This window comes from Chinchilla lanigera, unplaced genomic scaffold (assembly GCF_000276665.1).
Source record: "Chinchilla lanigera isolate Chin_1 unplaced genomic scaffold, ChiLan1.0 scaffold00007, whole genome shotgun sequence".
Classification (NCBI taxonomy): domain Eukaryota; kingdom Metazoa; phylum Chordata; class Mammalia; order Rodentia; family Chinchillidae; genus Chinchilla; species Chinchilla lanigera.
The window spans coordinates 487,194-501,211 of NW_004955408.1; the positions used below are offsets into that span (position 1 = coordinate 487,194).

A 14,018-nucleotide genomic window follows, 5' to 3' on the forward strand; every position below is an offset into this window, starting at 1 on the left:
GGAGTCGCGGGGCGGGGCGCCCTCTGGCGGCCGCGCGGGGAAGCGCTCGGGCCGCGTGCGCACGGAAGCTGGGCCGGTGTGACCCAGGGTGCAGCCTAAACCCGCACAAAGTTTTGCGCCCTCCTGACTAATAAAGCGAGGCCTGCTGCAGGCTGGGACGCTGAGGCAGGAGGATTACAAATTCGAGCCCAGCCTGGACAGCTTAGTGAGTTAGCCAAACCCTGGGTCAAAGTTAAAAATACAAAGAGTAGGGGATGTAGTTCAGGGCAAAGGCCCCGGGTTCAAGCCCCACGACTGGAAAAAACACAAGCTAAGCTCTGTAGTATGGGACTGCGTCACTCCTGCCCCATGAGCGAGGGTCACGCGGCCGGAAAGGGTGGTGGGCCTGGGGCAGCCGGTGAGAGGGACACAGGGCTTCAGAAGGTGGTGGGCCAGGGCGCACGCCCGGGACAGAGCTCACCGCGCAGCGCTGGCCTAGGGAGTGCACGGCCAGCTGGGCTCCATCTCGAGCACCAAATAAACAAGTAAATAACACATCCACATCCTCGACCCGACTTTCCAAGCTCCACGTCTCCTATAGTAAACACCTCTGTGTGCAGAAGATGCGTGTGCAGATATTCTGGATATGTAGGGTCTGCTGTGGCCAGAGACTGGAAGCAAATTACTATCCATGGGGAGTAGATTAAAAGGTGTAATACATCCACCAGAGCCACACAGGCTACCTTAGCAGGGCGTGGTGGCACACACCTATAATCCCAGCACTGGGGAGCTGAAGTAGGAGGACTGCTGTGAGTTCAAGGCCAGGCTGAATTATATAGGGAGACCAAAACAAATTGTTCTGTCTCAAAAACAAACAAACAAATGGCCACCTTAAGCTCTGTACACCCAATTGCCCAAGAGAAAAAAGTAGTGATGGAGACAAGAGGACGCAACCCTCTGTGAAACGACAAAACAACCTTCCCCAAACGCTCTGTGCTCACCTGAGTGTGGGAACAATCTCCAGGAAGGGGGGCACACAGGAAGGAGCGCGCCCACCCTGCAAGGGCTGTTGGTTTTCTGTGCGACGTTTCCCATGTCCGAGTGTTTCTTACACTGTGAAGTGTGTCAGGACTGCAGGAGTCGTTCTCCTGCCCCGCGGTGGTGAACCTTGTGTTCTGGTTTTGCTGTGGCGAGGGTGGCTGTGGGGAGCATTCTGACAGGCGCTTCTGGCGCACATAGGGTGCACATTTTCCCCAGGGCATCGCTTCTCAAATGGTTTGTTCTCAGGACCCCTTTACATGCATAAAAACTATTGAGGGCGGAAAAGAACTACTGGCTATATGAATTGTTTCTCTCCCCATTTACCGTATTAGCCGTTAACACTTCTGACTTTTAAAAACACAAATAGCTACGATAACTGATCACGTGTTTACCTGATTAACATATTTTATGCATCATAATTATATTTCCATAGAAAATTACTGAGAAGAGTGACATTGTTTTACAATATTTTCACAAATCTCTGTAATATCTGACTTCCTGGAAAATATTGAGATTCTCTCATCTTCTGCATTCAGTCTCTCAACGTACACTGTTTTGGCTAAAGAAACCCAGCCTCACACAGACAAGTAGTTGGAAGTAAATATTCTCGTTAGATATTGCATTAAAACCCTGCAACCAGTAGTTTTTAAAGGTTCGCTGTAACATGAGATCTGAAGCACATCAGGGCGCTTCCCACAGGCCGTGACATCCGTCCTTGCGCCTTGCATTTCAAACGCACAGTTTGTAACACAATGCACTGGCCATTTAGGAGATCCAGATGCTGAGTCAGGCGGGTCTTCCACATACTGGCACACTTCACTGTACAGGACTGTGATCACATGCATTACTGTCACTCCGGTTCTCATAATTTAAAAACAGTCTGGGGCTGGGGCGTAGTTCAGCGGTGGAGCACTTGCCCGGCCTGCACGAGGCCCTGGCTTCCATCCCAGCACTGTACAAAACCTGAATACTGAAAGCCGTCGAGCTCAGAGGCAGATACACGTTTTACATGTTCCCACTTTTCTCTTGAAAGTTTGAATTTTATCAGTGGCAACAAAAACTGTGAATTGTTTTCCTTGAAGCGGCAGGTTTGCTTTGTTCATTTTAAAGAAAATATCAGCCAAATATGGGAGTCTACAAAGAGAGAGTCTGCTAGTCCTTCTCCCACGGAAAGGCAGTGTCCTGTGAAAGTGGAACCAGGGAGCACTGGTCAGCCAAGCGCTCACCCTTGAGACGCCATCAGACTTGGGCCTGTGGCAAAAGCGCTCTGTATCGTCACATCAAATATGTTTGAAAGAGATGTAATAAAATTAAAAATTTGCCTCGTTGAGGGCATTCCCAAACTGCACCCACATTGCTTTCTTTTACCGGGCAGCTTACCCACTGCTTCGCGCCCCCATGGAAGAGAAAATCGCATCGTGAGCTCGTTTTCACTCATCCCTGGACGCAGTACACTGACGTCGGGCTTAGTGTTTTTGTAGTTTAACCAGGACTGAGGCTGAGCTGTGACCTTCCTGTCTGACACTATCCGTGGCTGGTATTTGGTTTCTGTTTCCCTTTATTCTGGATTAAAAGTTGGAATTGCCCCTCTTGGAACATTGGATAGACTTTGTCAGCCGGATATCTGGGCCTAGTATGTTCTCCAAGGAATAACTTTTATGTTCAGGTTCAAGGTTTTTCTTATTTGTTGCTTTGCTTATCCTCGTGGTTAGAAGACCTTTAGGTTTCCTCTTAGGTCTGTTTTGTAATATATATTTTTCCAAGAATTTGGCCATTTCCACTAAGCTTTCACATTCATAGACATAGACTTATTCGTGGATAACTATCTTTTACTCACAATAATACTTTACTTCACAAATGCTTGTGTGCGACCAGAAGCATTTGGCAAAATTATGCCTCCATTCTGGAGCTGCACTCTGGGCGATGAACTTCCCCAGAATCATGGCATGAGTTCATGAACCACGGAACCACTGTATCTCCTAAATTTCTTCACATCCCAATGGATTTCTCTTTAATATCCTTTGTTATTTTTTCTTTTTGCTCCTTCACCATTATTGCAAAGAGTCCTTGATCTTTCTAGTGTTTTCACACAAAGATGTTTTGACTGTTGGCTCTGTGATCTCGTTTCTTTACCATTTTATTTATTTATTTTCTCGTCTTTATTTCCCTCTATTTACTTCCCTTAGGTTTATTGTTACTCTTTTTCTCATTTCCTCTTCTCCTCCTCCTTCTTTTTCTCCTTCCCCTCCTCCTCCTCCTCCTCTTCCTTCTTCTTCCCTCTTCTTCTTCCTTTGTACTAGGAATTGAACTCACAACCTAATGCTTGCCAGGCAGATGCTGCACCACTGAGCTATATCCCCATCTCTTTATGCTGGATTTCAACTTGTTCTTTGCCTTCCCACTTTTCTAATAAAAGAATGAAAGACTACATTCATTTCTCTTTAAATATTTATCTACAGACTCTAAATTTTGTTTTCCAGTATTTTCTATATCATTTTAATTTCATTATTTCATCTTTGACCTATAGATTTCTTTAAAATGTGTTGTTAGATTTCCAAATGTTTTACAAGAATGCATATTTTCAGGTAATTGAGTTCTAGCTTTCATGTTTGTCCATTACCTGAACTGTGTACATTATGTTGCTCAGATATCTGTCTGTACTGGTTTTTTTCCAGTTTCCCTACCCTATTAATTGCTGCTGTGTCTGTGAAAAATCTTCCATTGTGGTAGTAAGGCTGTCTTTCTCCTGATAAGGAACTGCATCTTCCTGATGACTTTTGCCTTGTGTTTTGGAGCTTTGTTACACAGTGCAAACAAATTGAGATTCATGACTCATTCCCAGTGAACCGAAAGCTTGCCATTTTGTACATTTTAATCTCTCCTGATGCTTTGTAGCCTTAGAGCCTTTTTCCTTTTTTGTTGTGAAATCAATTTTCTCTAATATTAATGCAAATGTTCCTCAACTTCCAATAGGAACATGTCCTGAAAAGCCCATTGTAAAATAGAAAAATCATTAAGCCAAACCATCATAAGCCATGAACCATCTGAATAGTTGTGTGGTATTTATTACATATACATTTTCCCTTTTTTAATTTATATCTCTGAGTTTAGAATGTATCTCTTGAAAAGAACTAGGACAGGGTTTTTAAAAAATTACAGTGATTGTAACTACTTATCTGTAAGGATTTGTTTTTATGTCCTCTATTGTACTATTCACTATCCAGCTTTTCTGTTTATTTTTTCCTCCTTCCTTGACATCTTTTGAATGAGCAGGTCCCTCATTCCATCTTCCTCCTCTATTGAAAATTATGCCAGCAGTGTTAACTTGCACATTTAAATTAGTTTAGATTTAATCTTTTAAACTAGGATACATGTATATAGTGGAACGTTCTACATCAATTTAAAAATGTCTTTCCAAAGAATGCTTTATGACACAGGAAAAGGGTAAAGTGGAAACGTGGAAATATACATAGCTATGTGGTATACATGCTTTGCTAGAGAACTGACTCTGATTATTGTTGGTCATTGTGTTCTAGAACAATGTCTCAACCGTTGTTAAAACATTGTTCCCATGGGAAATTCAAGCTTCTCACCATAGCATTTTCATCAAGCGATCCATGTGTAACGTTGTTGTATGTGTGGTTATATTTGAGGGCACTTTGTTTAATTTTTATTCTCAAAGGCACTGTAGCCCTACCTGAGGGTCGTTGATCAGCCCTGCGCTCTGCTGTGTCCCAGGGGCACCACCAGTCATGCCAGCACTGTGCTTGGGAAGGCTTTCGGCATTAAAGTTGCTCCCCAAAAAAGCACCAGAAAGCGGGAGGTGTTAAATAGATAGAGAGTACTTGCTGACAGTACAAGAGCCAAAACGGGAAGGCGGAGTTCTGCTCAGTTCCACCTTAGCTGGAAATGCTTGTGTGGAGCCGTTCAAGTTTTTCCTGCCTCTGTGCATCTATCTCACAGATGTCTGCAAAGCAGTATGAGCTGCTGGAATCATAGACCAAGTTCAGGGTGTAGGCAAGTTTGCAAGTTCAGAACCCGTGAATAATCAGGACCAACTCTGTGCACACACTTGACTTTGAATTACATCTTTAAACATACAGGGAAAACCCCAAGAGATTACCCACTGGTACTGCTAGATGGCTTGTGGTTCCACATTGCCCGGATCATCGATTCTGACCACGAGCTGTCCTTATGTTACAGTAAGCCGCTGACAGACCCAGTGTGTGGTCCTGTGGGCCTTTCTAGCCCTGTTTCAGTGACAAGACGGACAACCTCGAGGCCTACGTGAAATGGTTCAACCGGCTGTGCTACCCGGTGGCCACCGAGAGCTGCGTGGTGAGTGGGGGGTGCGGCGGCGGGACTCGCACAGCCAAAGGTGTCTGGGGCCGGGAGGGGCCCCGGAGGGAGAGGCCCAGAGGGCAGCTTGCGAAGGACCATCTCCAAGCCCGGACTTAGCAGGGCACCCCTCCAGGACGCGAGGTGCCACCCTGTCCCGCAGTGACACTCCCCTCTGGCTGGGACCCAGTGTCACCACTGAAGGCGTGGAAAGTCCCTCCTAGGCAGCCGTCCACCTCTGCCCGCGCCTGTTGCCTCAGAGCCCCGCCAGTAGCAGGTTTGCTTTGGCTCGGTCAGGATTTAGAGGCAGAAGTGAGGCAAGCTTTAAGAGTTGGCATATCACACAAAGAGTCCAGGCTGTGGCTTTTCCTGGACAGCAAGAGGCCCCTGCAGACTGGAGCTGGACACGCTTGTCCCTGGGCTGGGTGCCCCCCCACCTGTCCTCTTCCTCACAGCAGAGGGCACTGGTAAAGCCAGGCTTCCCCCTGAGAGGAGTCACAGGCCACTCTCCCCGGGGCCCCTGGAAGCTGTGTTCCCGTGGGGTCACCTGTGAGGGAGAGGGGGATTTGGGAATGCGCTGAGGGAGAAGCTTGTGTGTGATGCCTTTCGCCCCGCCAGGCTCGTTCACTGTCACAGGTGCAGGCTGCCCCTGGAGGACCGGGCAGGGCTCTCTGCAGCCATGACCACCTCACAGGGCAGCTCAGGGCCGGCCTCCTCAGACACCACAGCGCCTTTCTTGGTGGCAGTAGAGACCCAAGCTGCCTGTGGTCGGCGAGCGGACTCTGGAGCACCCTGTCCCAGGCACTTCCTCCCTGCACACCCCTGCTGTGAGGGCTGAAACAGGGTTGACCTGAGTGGGTCTGCACTGAGGAAGCCACCCAGGATGGCCCCAGGGAGGGACCCAGGACCCCTCTGAGCCGCTGGAGCCTGAGAGCCCCCAGCACTTGCCCTGGAAGGGCAGCCACCAAGCTGTCCCTAAGGTGCCGGGACCCGGCGTGCCACAGATGCTGCCGGGCCTCACAGCACGGAGCGGGAGCTGCTGGGAGTGCTTGTGCTGAGAGCCTGGGCCTCACTCGGGTCCCCGGGCCACAGCCTCTCTGCTGTGGAGTGGGCCTGGGCAAGGTTCAGAGCCAGGCTGGGGCGGCTGAGGGCGCAGCTGGTGCCGACTCTGCCTGTCCTCAGCCCGCCAAGAAGAAGCAGCGGGCCCAGGCGATGGAGTTCTTCATTGGCGTGGCCCGAGAGTGCTTCAGCATCGGCAAGTCCCTGATGGCCATCAGCTGTGAGTGGCCACCCAGGCCCAGGCCCCCCAAGGACCACTGAGAGGGTTGGGGGCACCGTGGGGCACACAGGTGCTAGTCAGGCCCTCTCTGGGCATGGGCTGGGTCAGGAGGTGGACACAGGGTCAGTCTGTGACACACGAGCTGGACCCACGTCCACCCACAGGCGGCAGGCGGGGCCCATGCAGTCCACAAAGCTCCTGCAGTGGACTCTCCCGGCCGAGAAGCCCATCCCTGCCCGCCTCCCCCTTGCAGCTGGCATGAACATGACCCTGTCTCCAGGCTGAAGAAGACCTGGGCCAAAGTGAAGACAGCCGAGTTCTTCATCCTGGAGGTAACCGGGCTGCCGGGGGAGGGCGCGGCCAGGGGACTCTGACAGAGCTGCCCAGCACCTCCTGTTCCTCCCAGCACCAGATGGAGCCGACAGGGAACTTCTGCAACTACAGGACAGCTCTGCGCGGGGCGGCACACCGCTCCCTGGCCGCACACAGCAGCCAGGAGAAGGTAGGCCGAGGCCCTGGCAGCAGGCAGGGGGGTGCAGAGCAAAGTACTTATTTCCTGACCGGGAGGTTGGAGAGAGGAGAGGAGAGGCCGGGTCCCTGCAGCCCCCCAGGGACTTTCTCCAGTCCCACCCTCAGGGACCTAGCAGGCACGTAGGGTCCAGACCATAGCAGTCCAGGAGCTCGAGGTGATCAGTCAGCCTGGTCAGGCCGCCCTCCTGCAGTGCCTGTGACGCCACCACCGCTGGCTGACAGCCTCACTTGCATCCCTCCCTCCAGTGTGGAGGCGCCCCCACTCCAAAGCAGCTGCTCCGTAAGGGCCTCTTTGTGAGCTGGCGCCGTCCCCCTGGGCTCTTCCTCTCGGGGACCCTGGGAACTGGGCGCTCCCCCAGTACTGTGTCCTTCCCAGCCCTCAGGTTCTCTCCAGCTCAGGGCCTGAGGTGACACCCCCCGACCTGTCCCGCTGTGAGGGCTTTCCAGCCCCTCCTTGCTCTGATTGCTCCCCCATCAAATCCCTTCTGTTTCAGATCAAATTCTGGTTCCAAGTGCATGGGGTCTTTTCCTCCTTTCTTCTAAACGTAGCACCTGTATGTGGCCTCAGATCACATCTTTGTTTTTGGCAATTACCACGCTTCTTGTCCCTCCACACTGCTTTCACGGGGGGTGCTCTTACACATTTGTTTCTGGGGCACCTTCATTCACCCTGATCACATTCCTCCTCCAAATTCTCCTAGAGGTCTGTGTCCCAGGACAGAATACGCAGGCCCTGGGACTGCAGTGATATCCTGCTTAAAACCTGTCACCAGCCTACTGACCCCCAAGGCTCCGTGAACCTTCTGAGTCTCAGTATTGGAGGAACATTGGTAGCATCCGGTCCCGTGCTCAGGCGCAGAGGTCCACCTTTAGCCTGAGGGATGACAGTGCAAAGTGCTGTTCTTGGAATTCTGAGTCTCTGGGCTTGTGTGAGTTGGGTATAGTGGTCAGGCTCAAGGTGTGCTGCGGTGGACCACAGAACGCACTCATACCCTCCCCCAGGCCCCCAGCAGGGGGCACCAGAGTAGAGGACAACTCCCTGGTGACATAGCCTCACCCCCAGGAGGACCACTGCAGGGGGATGGGGAGCAGTACCGGTGGCACCAGACTCCTAATCCTGGGCGAGTGAGCTTCCCCTCTCCGAGCAGGAGCCAGAGGCCGGAAGGCAGGGCAGCCAAGGGCAAGAGCCTCACTTACAGAGGGAGACCTGCTATGTGTGGGCCGCTTGGCCCCACTGGATTCCCACAGCCAGTCTAGAGACGGGCCTCAGCACTGCCGTTCCCAGGTTGGAAGCCTGAGTCTCGGAGACGGGACCTCACTGTGCGCTCACACTGCGAGCAGGTGGCAGATCCAGGAACCAAACCCAGTGTGCACCTCGTGGTCTCTGCATACCAGGCTGCCCCCGTTCCCCGGCACAGTGGAGCTGGGTGGCAGCCAGGGGCACCGGCGTACAGCCCAGGACTGGCATGTGGAGCTAGAGGAGCTAAACTGCACTGCTTCGTTCCACGCGTGCAGGGTGAGCCTGGGGCAGGTGGACAGGCTGGGACTCTGGGTTCCTGTACTCCGAGTCTCCTCCCAGCGCCAGGGTGCGGGGCGCTGTGCATCCAGTCTGGTGAGGCAGGTGGTTTGTAGGTGTGTGTTTAGAGGAGGGGAGGGAGGGGAGGTGGGTGGGGAGATGCACGAGTGGATGGAAGGGCGGGAAGAATGATGGCTGGGCAGGTGGGTAGGTGGATGGGTGGATGGATGGATGGATATAAGGTAGGATGGATGGGGAGAGATGGATGATGGGTGGATAGAAGGAGGGATGGACGATGGGTGGATAGGAGGGATGGACGATGGGTGGATAGAAGGAGGGATGGACGATGGGTGGAGGGAAGCATGGGGAGATGGGTGGATGCTTGGAGATGACCTCATAGTTGCCATCCACACCAACTGAAGCTGCAGCCCAGAGAACTCAACTTGAGTTGAGTGGTCATAACAGTTTTGCTTCCTTCCTGCCTGTGATCAGCTTCTGTCCCCCTTCTCTCCCAGGCTGTGTCACGGTACCCACTTCTACAAGTGGCCTGTATCCTGAGCTGGGTCCTGGCTGATTGTCTCAAGTCCAGAAAGCAAGAGCAGTGGGTTTTCAGTCACAAAGGCCTTGTGGGCCAGATATGATGGTAGCCTGGACCCACAGAGACGTGGAGGAAGTAGTGAGAAGCGCTCATGTGAGGAGGGTGCCTGTGTTGTAGAATCTGTACCAAACTGCATGGAAAATGCTCTGCACTAAGGAGTTGGAAGGCAACTTTTATTACACCGGAGGGCTGGTGGGAACCAGGTCCAAATCACCAGCCCCAGCTTAGAGTAAAAGAGCAACTTCTACACATGTTGTAAGCAGGAAGTACAAAGTCAATAATGGGTTATTCTTAATTGGTTACTTATGTTTGGTCACATGTTGTCAGGCAGATGTGTCCAGGACAGATTTAGTTAGAGGGACCATTCGTCATGAGGCAGGAAGGTCTGGGGGAAGTCAGGGTCCGGGCAAGCGGGTAAGATTAAGTGTGTCCTTGACAGGGCTAGCCTGTGTCAGGTCAATAGTCCTTCAAGCAGGCTAACAAAACAGGATATGCTTGTAGGCTACTGTGTAGCTGGCAAGGTAGAACTGAGTCAAATTATCTCTGAGTTGCAGCTGGCTAGGTTAGTCAAGGCTGGCTGAGTCTGGTGGCCCAATTATGAAGCTATAGTTTTAAAATCTTCTATTACATTCCCCCACTGTGTTTTTATAAGGAAAATTCTTCTTCCTCAGGTTTAACAAGTTGATAGGAGGGGGTGGTCCTTAAGAGGAGCTGGGGATGTATGGCCTCAAAGTGCTCAGACAGAAATCGGGTTAGGATGGGGATCACACAGGGACCCAGGAGCAGGACCATCAGAAGGGCCATAGAAGACCCAAGTAAGGCTCTGCCTGTGAGGGGAAAAAGTCCAGGGAACCCCACCAAGAAGAGACACCCAGTCTATCTTTGGCTCTCTGTTAGAGGTGCTTTCACAACTGGTGGGAGTTTTCCTTGATTATTCCTGGCTTGTTGGCCTAAGAACAACATTCCTCTTCTAGGAAAAGACGGGATTCCCCTTACTGGGCTGTCAGGAGGTCTAAAGCCCTCCAGTTTTGTAAGACAGCCATGGCCAAAGAATCATTTTGCTCTCCGAGGGTGTCAATAGAGTTTTGAATGCTTTCAAGCTCTCCTATTATTTGGTTAGTCAGTTGTGTGTATTGGCTCTGTCCTAACCCAAAGGCTGGTCTGTCATGGCAAGGCTACCTGCTATTGCTATGCCAGCCAGGATGGGCAGGAACATGGGGTCCCATTTCCGGTGGGATTCAGGGTGAGCCAGAGGGCCCCAGTTACTGGGGTAGACGTTCAGATCCAGGACCAGGAAGGCAGCACCGCAGAGGCTCATGTGTTGTGGGGAAAACACGTGCTAGACCCCATTAGAGCACACAAAGAAAGCTCCGTTATTTGCTTAAATAAGGACCTGGCTCCGGTTATGGAGGCACAGTCAGCTGACATATTTGGAAAACCCTTTTTTCCCAGGAAGCAAGTGGAGCTTCCCATTATTTGAGTTGGGGAAGCTTAAAACGAGATTGCTGGAGCCTGAGTAACAGAGAATCAGGAAACATTTGGAGCTAACCCTAAAGCCCGGTATGTGAGGGTGGTGAGCAGCATACAGAGCCAGCAGTCTTCTCTCATGACCTGCTGGAGAACGGTGTGAGTCCCCTTAGCCAGCTATAACAGGTGTGGAGCTAGTGAGGAGAGGTCTCTAGTGTCATTTTTGGTGTGCTCAGGTTCGAAGTCTATGAAAACCTTGGAGGTAGGGACTTGAATAGTGGAAATAAAGACCTTGTGAATGTGAGCCAACATTGCAGGATCTTTACCTGTGCCATCCACTCGGATGGCTAACAAGCGTCCAGTTACCCAGACAGTGTCATTGGGGTTATACACAAGATACTGAATGGGTTACAGATGCCCTTCTTATAGTCTGAGGGCCCTACAAACTGAAGGGAGATCTTCCATTGTAAGGAGGGTTTCTCCAGACTGTTGTACCCCACTGTTTTCCCCTTCCAGGCCAATATATATTGGCACATTTCCATACGTTACAGTACCAGAAGTGGGTGTTATTACACATATCAAAATCATTTTCACCACCTGCTGTGTAAGGGGGTTCCTGCCAATCCTGACAAACAAACTTATTGCTGGTTCGGTAAGTCCATTCCCAACTCAGGTCACCTATCCTGTGTAGTAACTGTTGGTCTCGCAGTTGGAACAGGCATCAGAGTACAAGGACACACTAGGTTGGCGGGGGTCCCACCTGGTACGGTTGAGATTTGGAGTACCGCCCAGACAGGCTTGGGTCTCCCAGTATCCCCCTTTCCATAAACTCCTAAAAGGCTTAGACACATTACCCAGAGGAAAGTCATTTTAGTCCCAAATCAGAGACACTTGAGGGTGGGCAGTCCAGTGCTTACACAGATGTAGAGGAGGACAAAGGCAGCCTTTTGGGGAACTCTCCAGTCCTCTGGGCAATAGCCCAGATTTCCAGGGCAGACGTACAGATTTACAAAAGGAAAGGGACCAGAAACCAAGCAGAATAGCAACACATGAGTTTTAGGGCAGTCTCTGTGGTGCATGCTGTCCATCAGTCTTCAGCCTGCGTTGACTCTTCAGCTTCCTAGGTGATGAGAGCAGGGCTTTGAGCACATTGTCTTTTCAGGGTGGTCCAGGGAGCCAGCTCATCGGCATAGGCCTTCCTTCAGTCATTGGGATGAGCCCACTTGATTCTGGAGTGATGAATCCAGGGATGGATCTCTGCCACTTTTGCTGCTGTGGGAATGGCCCAAATCATTAAATAGGGGCCCCTCCAGCCAGGAGACAAGGGGTCTTCTTCCACTCTTTACTCCAAACCATGTCACCTGGGTTATGGGTACAAGCAGCAGTGTCAGTGAGAAGGGGTGCCCTTTCTGCTATGTGTTTATGTATCTGGGAGAAAGTTTTTCCTAATTGAACAAGTTATTCCTGTAGGGAGATGTTTCCCAACTGGTGCAAGTCTCCCTGGAGGCCCTTTGTTAAGGGCAGGGGCCTTCTGAATAAGACTTCAAAAGGGGTGGACCCAGTAGATCCCAGTGATGTTCTGACTTTCAGGAGGGCCATTGGGAGCAAGTCCACCCAAGGTGTCTGAGTTTCTTGATACTACTTAGTTAATATTGATTTCATTATTCTTTTTTTTTTTTGTACTGGGAATCTAACTCAGGGCCTTGCACTTGCCAGGCAGGTGCTTTGTGCCAAAGAGCTATTTCCCTGGCCACATAATATTGATTTCAGAGTTCTGTTCATCTGTTCAATGTTGCCATAACTCAGGGGCCTATAGGCAGTATAAAGAGTCCATTTAATCTTTAATTCTTTAGCTAATTTTTGGGTCATTTCTGCCACAAATGACAGTCTGTTGTCACTGCTTATGGCCAGGGGCAGCCCATACCTGGGGGGGATGATTTCTCTTAACAATACTCTGCATACTTCAGGAGCCTTTTCGGTTCTGGGAGGGAAAGCCTCTGGCCACCCAGAATAAGTACAGACAAGGACCAGCAAATATTTGTAGCCATAGCATGGTTTAATTTCAGTGAGATCTACTTGAAGGTCCTCAATCAAGGGAGTCCTACATGTTGGATTCCAGGTGGAGGTCGAGGGCCTGCTGAGGCCTCAGTCTTTGTAAGTTTGGCACCTCTGGCTGATGGCTGCACAGATTGCTGTTAATTTGGGGATATGATAATGACAGCTCAGGAGCTGAGCCATAGCAGTCTTTGCTCCATGGGTGATGTCATGGTGGCATTTCACCCAGGTGTAAGCTAACTCCTTTGGGATGATCATTTGGTCATCCGGCAGGACCCAGGCACTGTTTGGGTCTATATGAGCCCCTTTGTGTTGTGCCCCTTTTATTTCCTCTTGAGTATAGTGGAGAAGTCCCTGCTGAAGACCGAGGACAGTTTTTGGAGGTATTTCATGTAGAGCTTCTAAGTTTTGGACAAAGTCATTATCTTCCCAGGTAGAGCCCTTGGCAGCCATTTTTTGTGGCTTCATCTGGTTTTTGGTCCCCAAGTGTGATGGTGTCTTTTACCTTTTGGTGTCCTTTGCAGTGGATGACTGCCACCTTTGTGGGTTTCCATACAACCACCAAAAGTTGTAAGATTTCATCTCTATTTTTGGTTGCTTTTCTTCAGCTGTCAAAAGGACACGCTCCTTGTATAGCATCCCATGGACGTGAATTGCAGTGAAAGCATATCTGGAATCTGTGTAAATATTCACCTTTTGGTCTTTGGCTCAGTTGAGGGCTTGTAGTAGAGCCCACAGTTCAGCCCATTGAGCTGGTCAACTCTGGGGAAGAGGCCCAGCTAGGAGAACCTCTTTGATGGTGACAACTGACATTTCCCATTTCTGACTGAGCTACTTCCATCTGTGAACAGAGTGTACTCAGCATCAGTCAAGGGCTCCACCTGCAGTCAGGAAGGCTGGCAGACAGCTCATCAATCAGCAGAAGGCAGTCATGGTCTTGCTGTCTGAACTCTGGGAAATAGGTGGCTGGATTTAAAGCTTTGACCAGAATGTGAGTGGGGGATTTCTGACGAGCAGTCCTTGGTACCGAGTGATGTGGCTGTGAGAGACGACAGTATCCCCGACTATTGAGGAGCTCAGGAACAGTGTGTGGCACCTGGACAGCCAGGTTTGTCCCAGAGTCAATTGTCTGCTTCCTTGATCAGGAGAGCTGTAGCAGCAAGCACCCGCACATAAGGAGGCCATGCTTCTGACACTGTGTTCAGAGGCTTGGG

At 50.6% G+C, this 14,018-nt stretch overlaps 1 protein-coding gene across 1 annotated transcript in view; it reads left to right on the plus strand.

Annotated features, from left to right (window-relative positions):
* The window catches only part of Rasgef1c (RasGEF domain family, member 1C), a 33,026-nt gene that overhangs the window by 5,087 nt on the left and 13,921 nt on the right, over window positions 1-14,018 (plus strand). Inside the window, 7 exon segments of the mRNA XM_013507276.1 lie at window positions 2,396-2,438; window positions 4,759-4,843; window positions 5,269-5,358; window positions 6,541-6,637; window positions 6,891-6,902; window positions 6,905-6,969; window positions 7,044-7,139. Coding sequence (XP_013362730.1) covers window positions 2,396-2,438; window positions 4,759-4,843; window positions 5,269-5,358; window positions 6,541-6,637; window positions 6,891-6,902; window positions 6,905-6,969; window positions 7,044-7,139 — 488 coding nt within the window.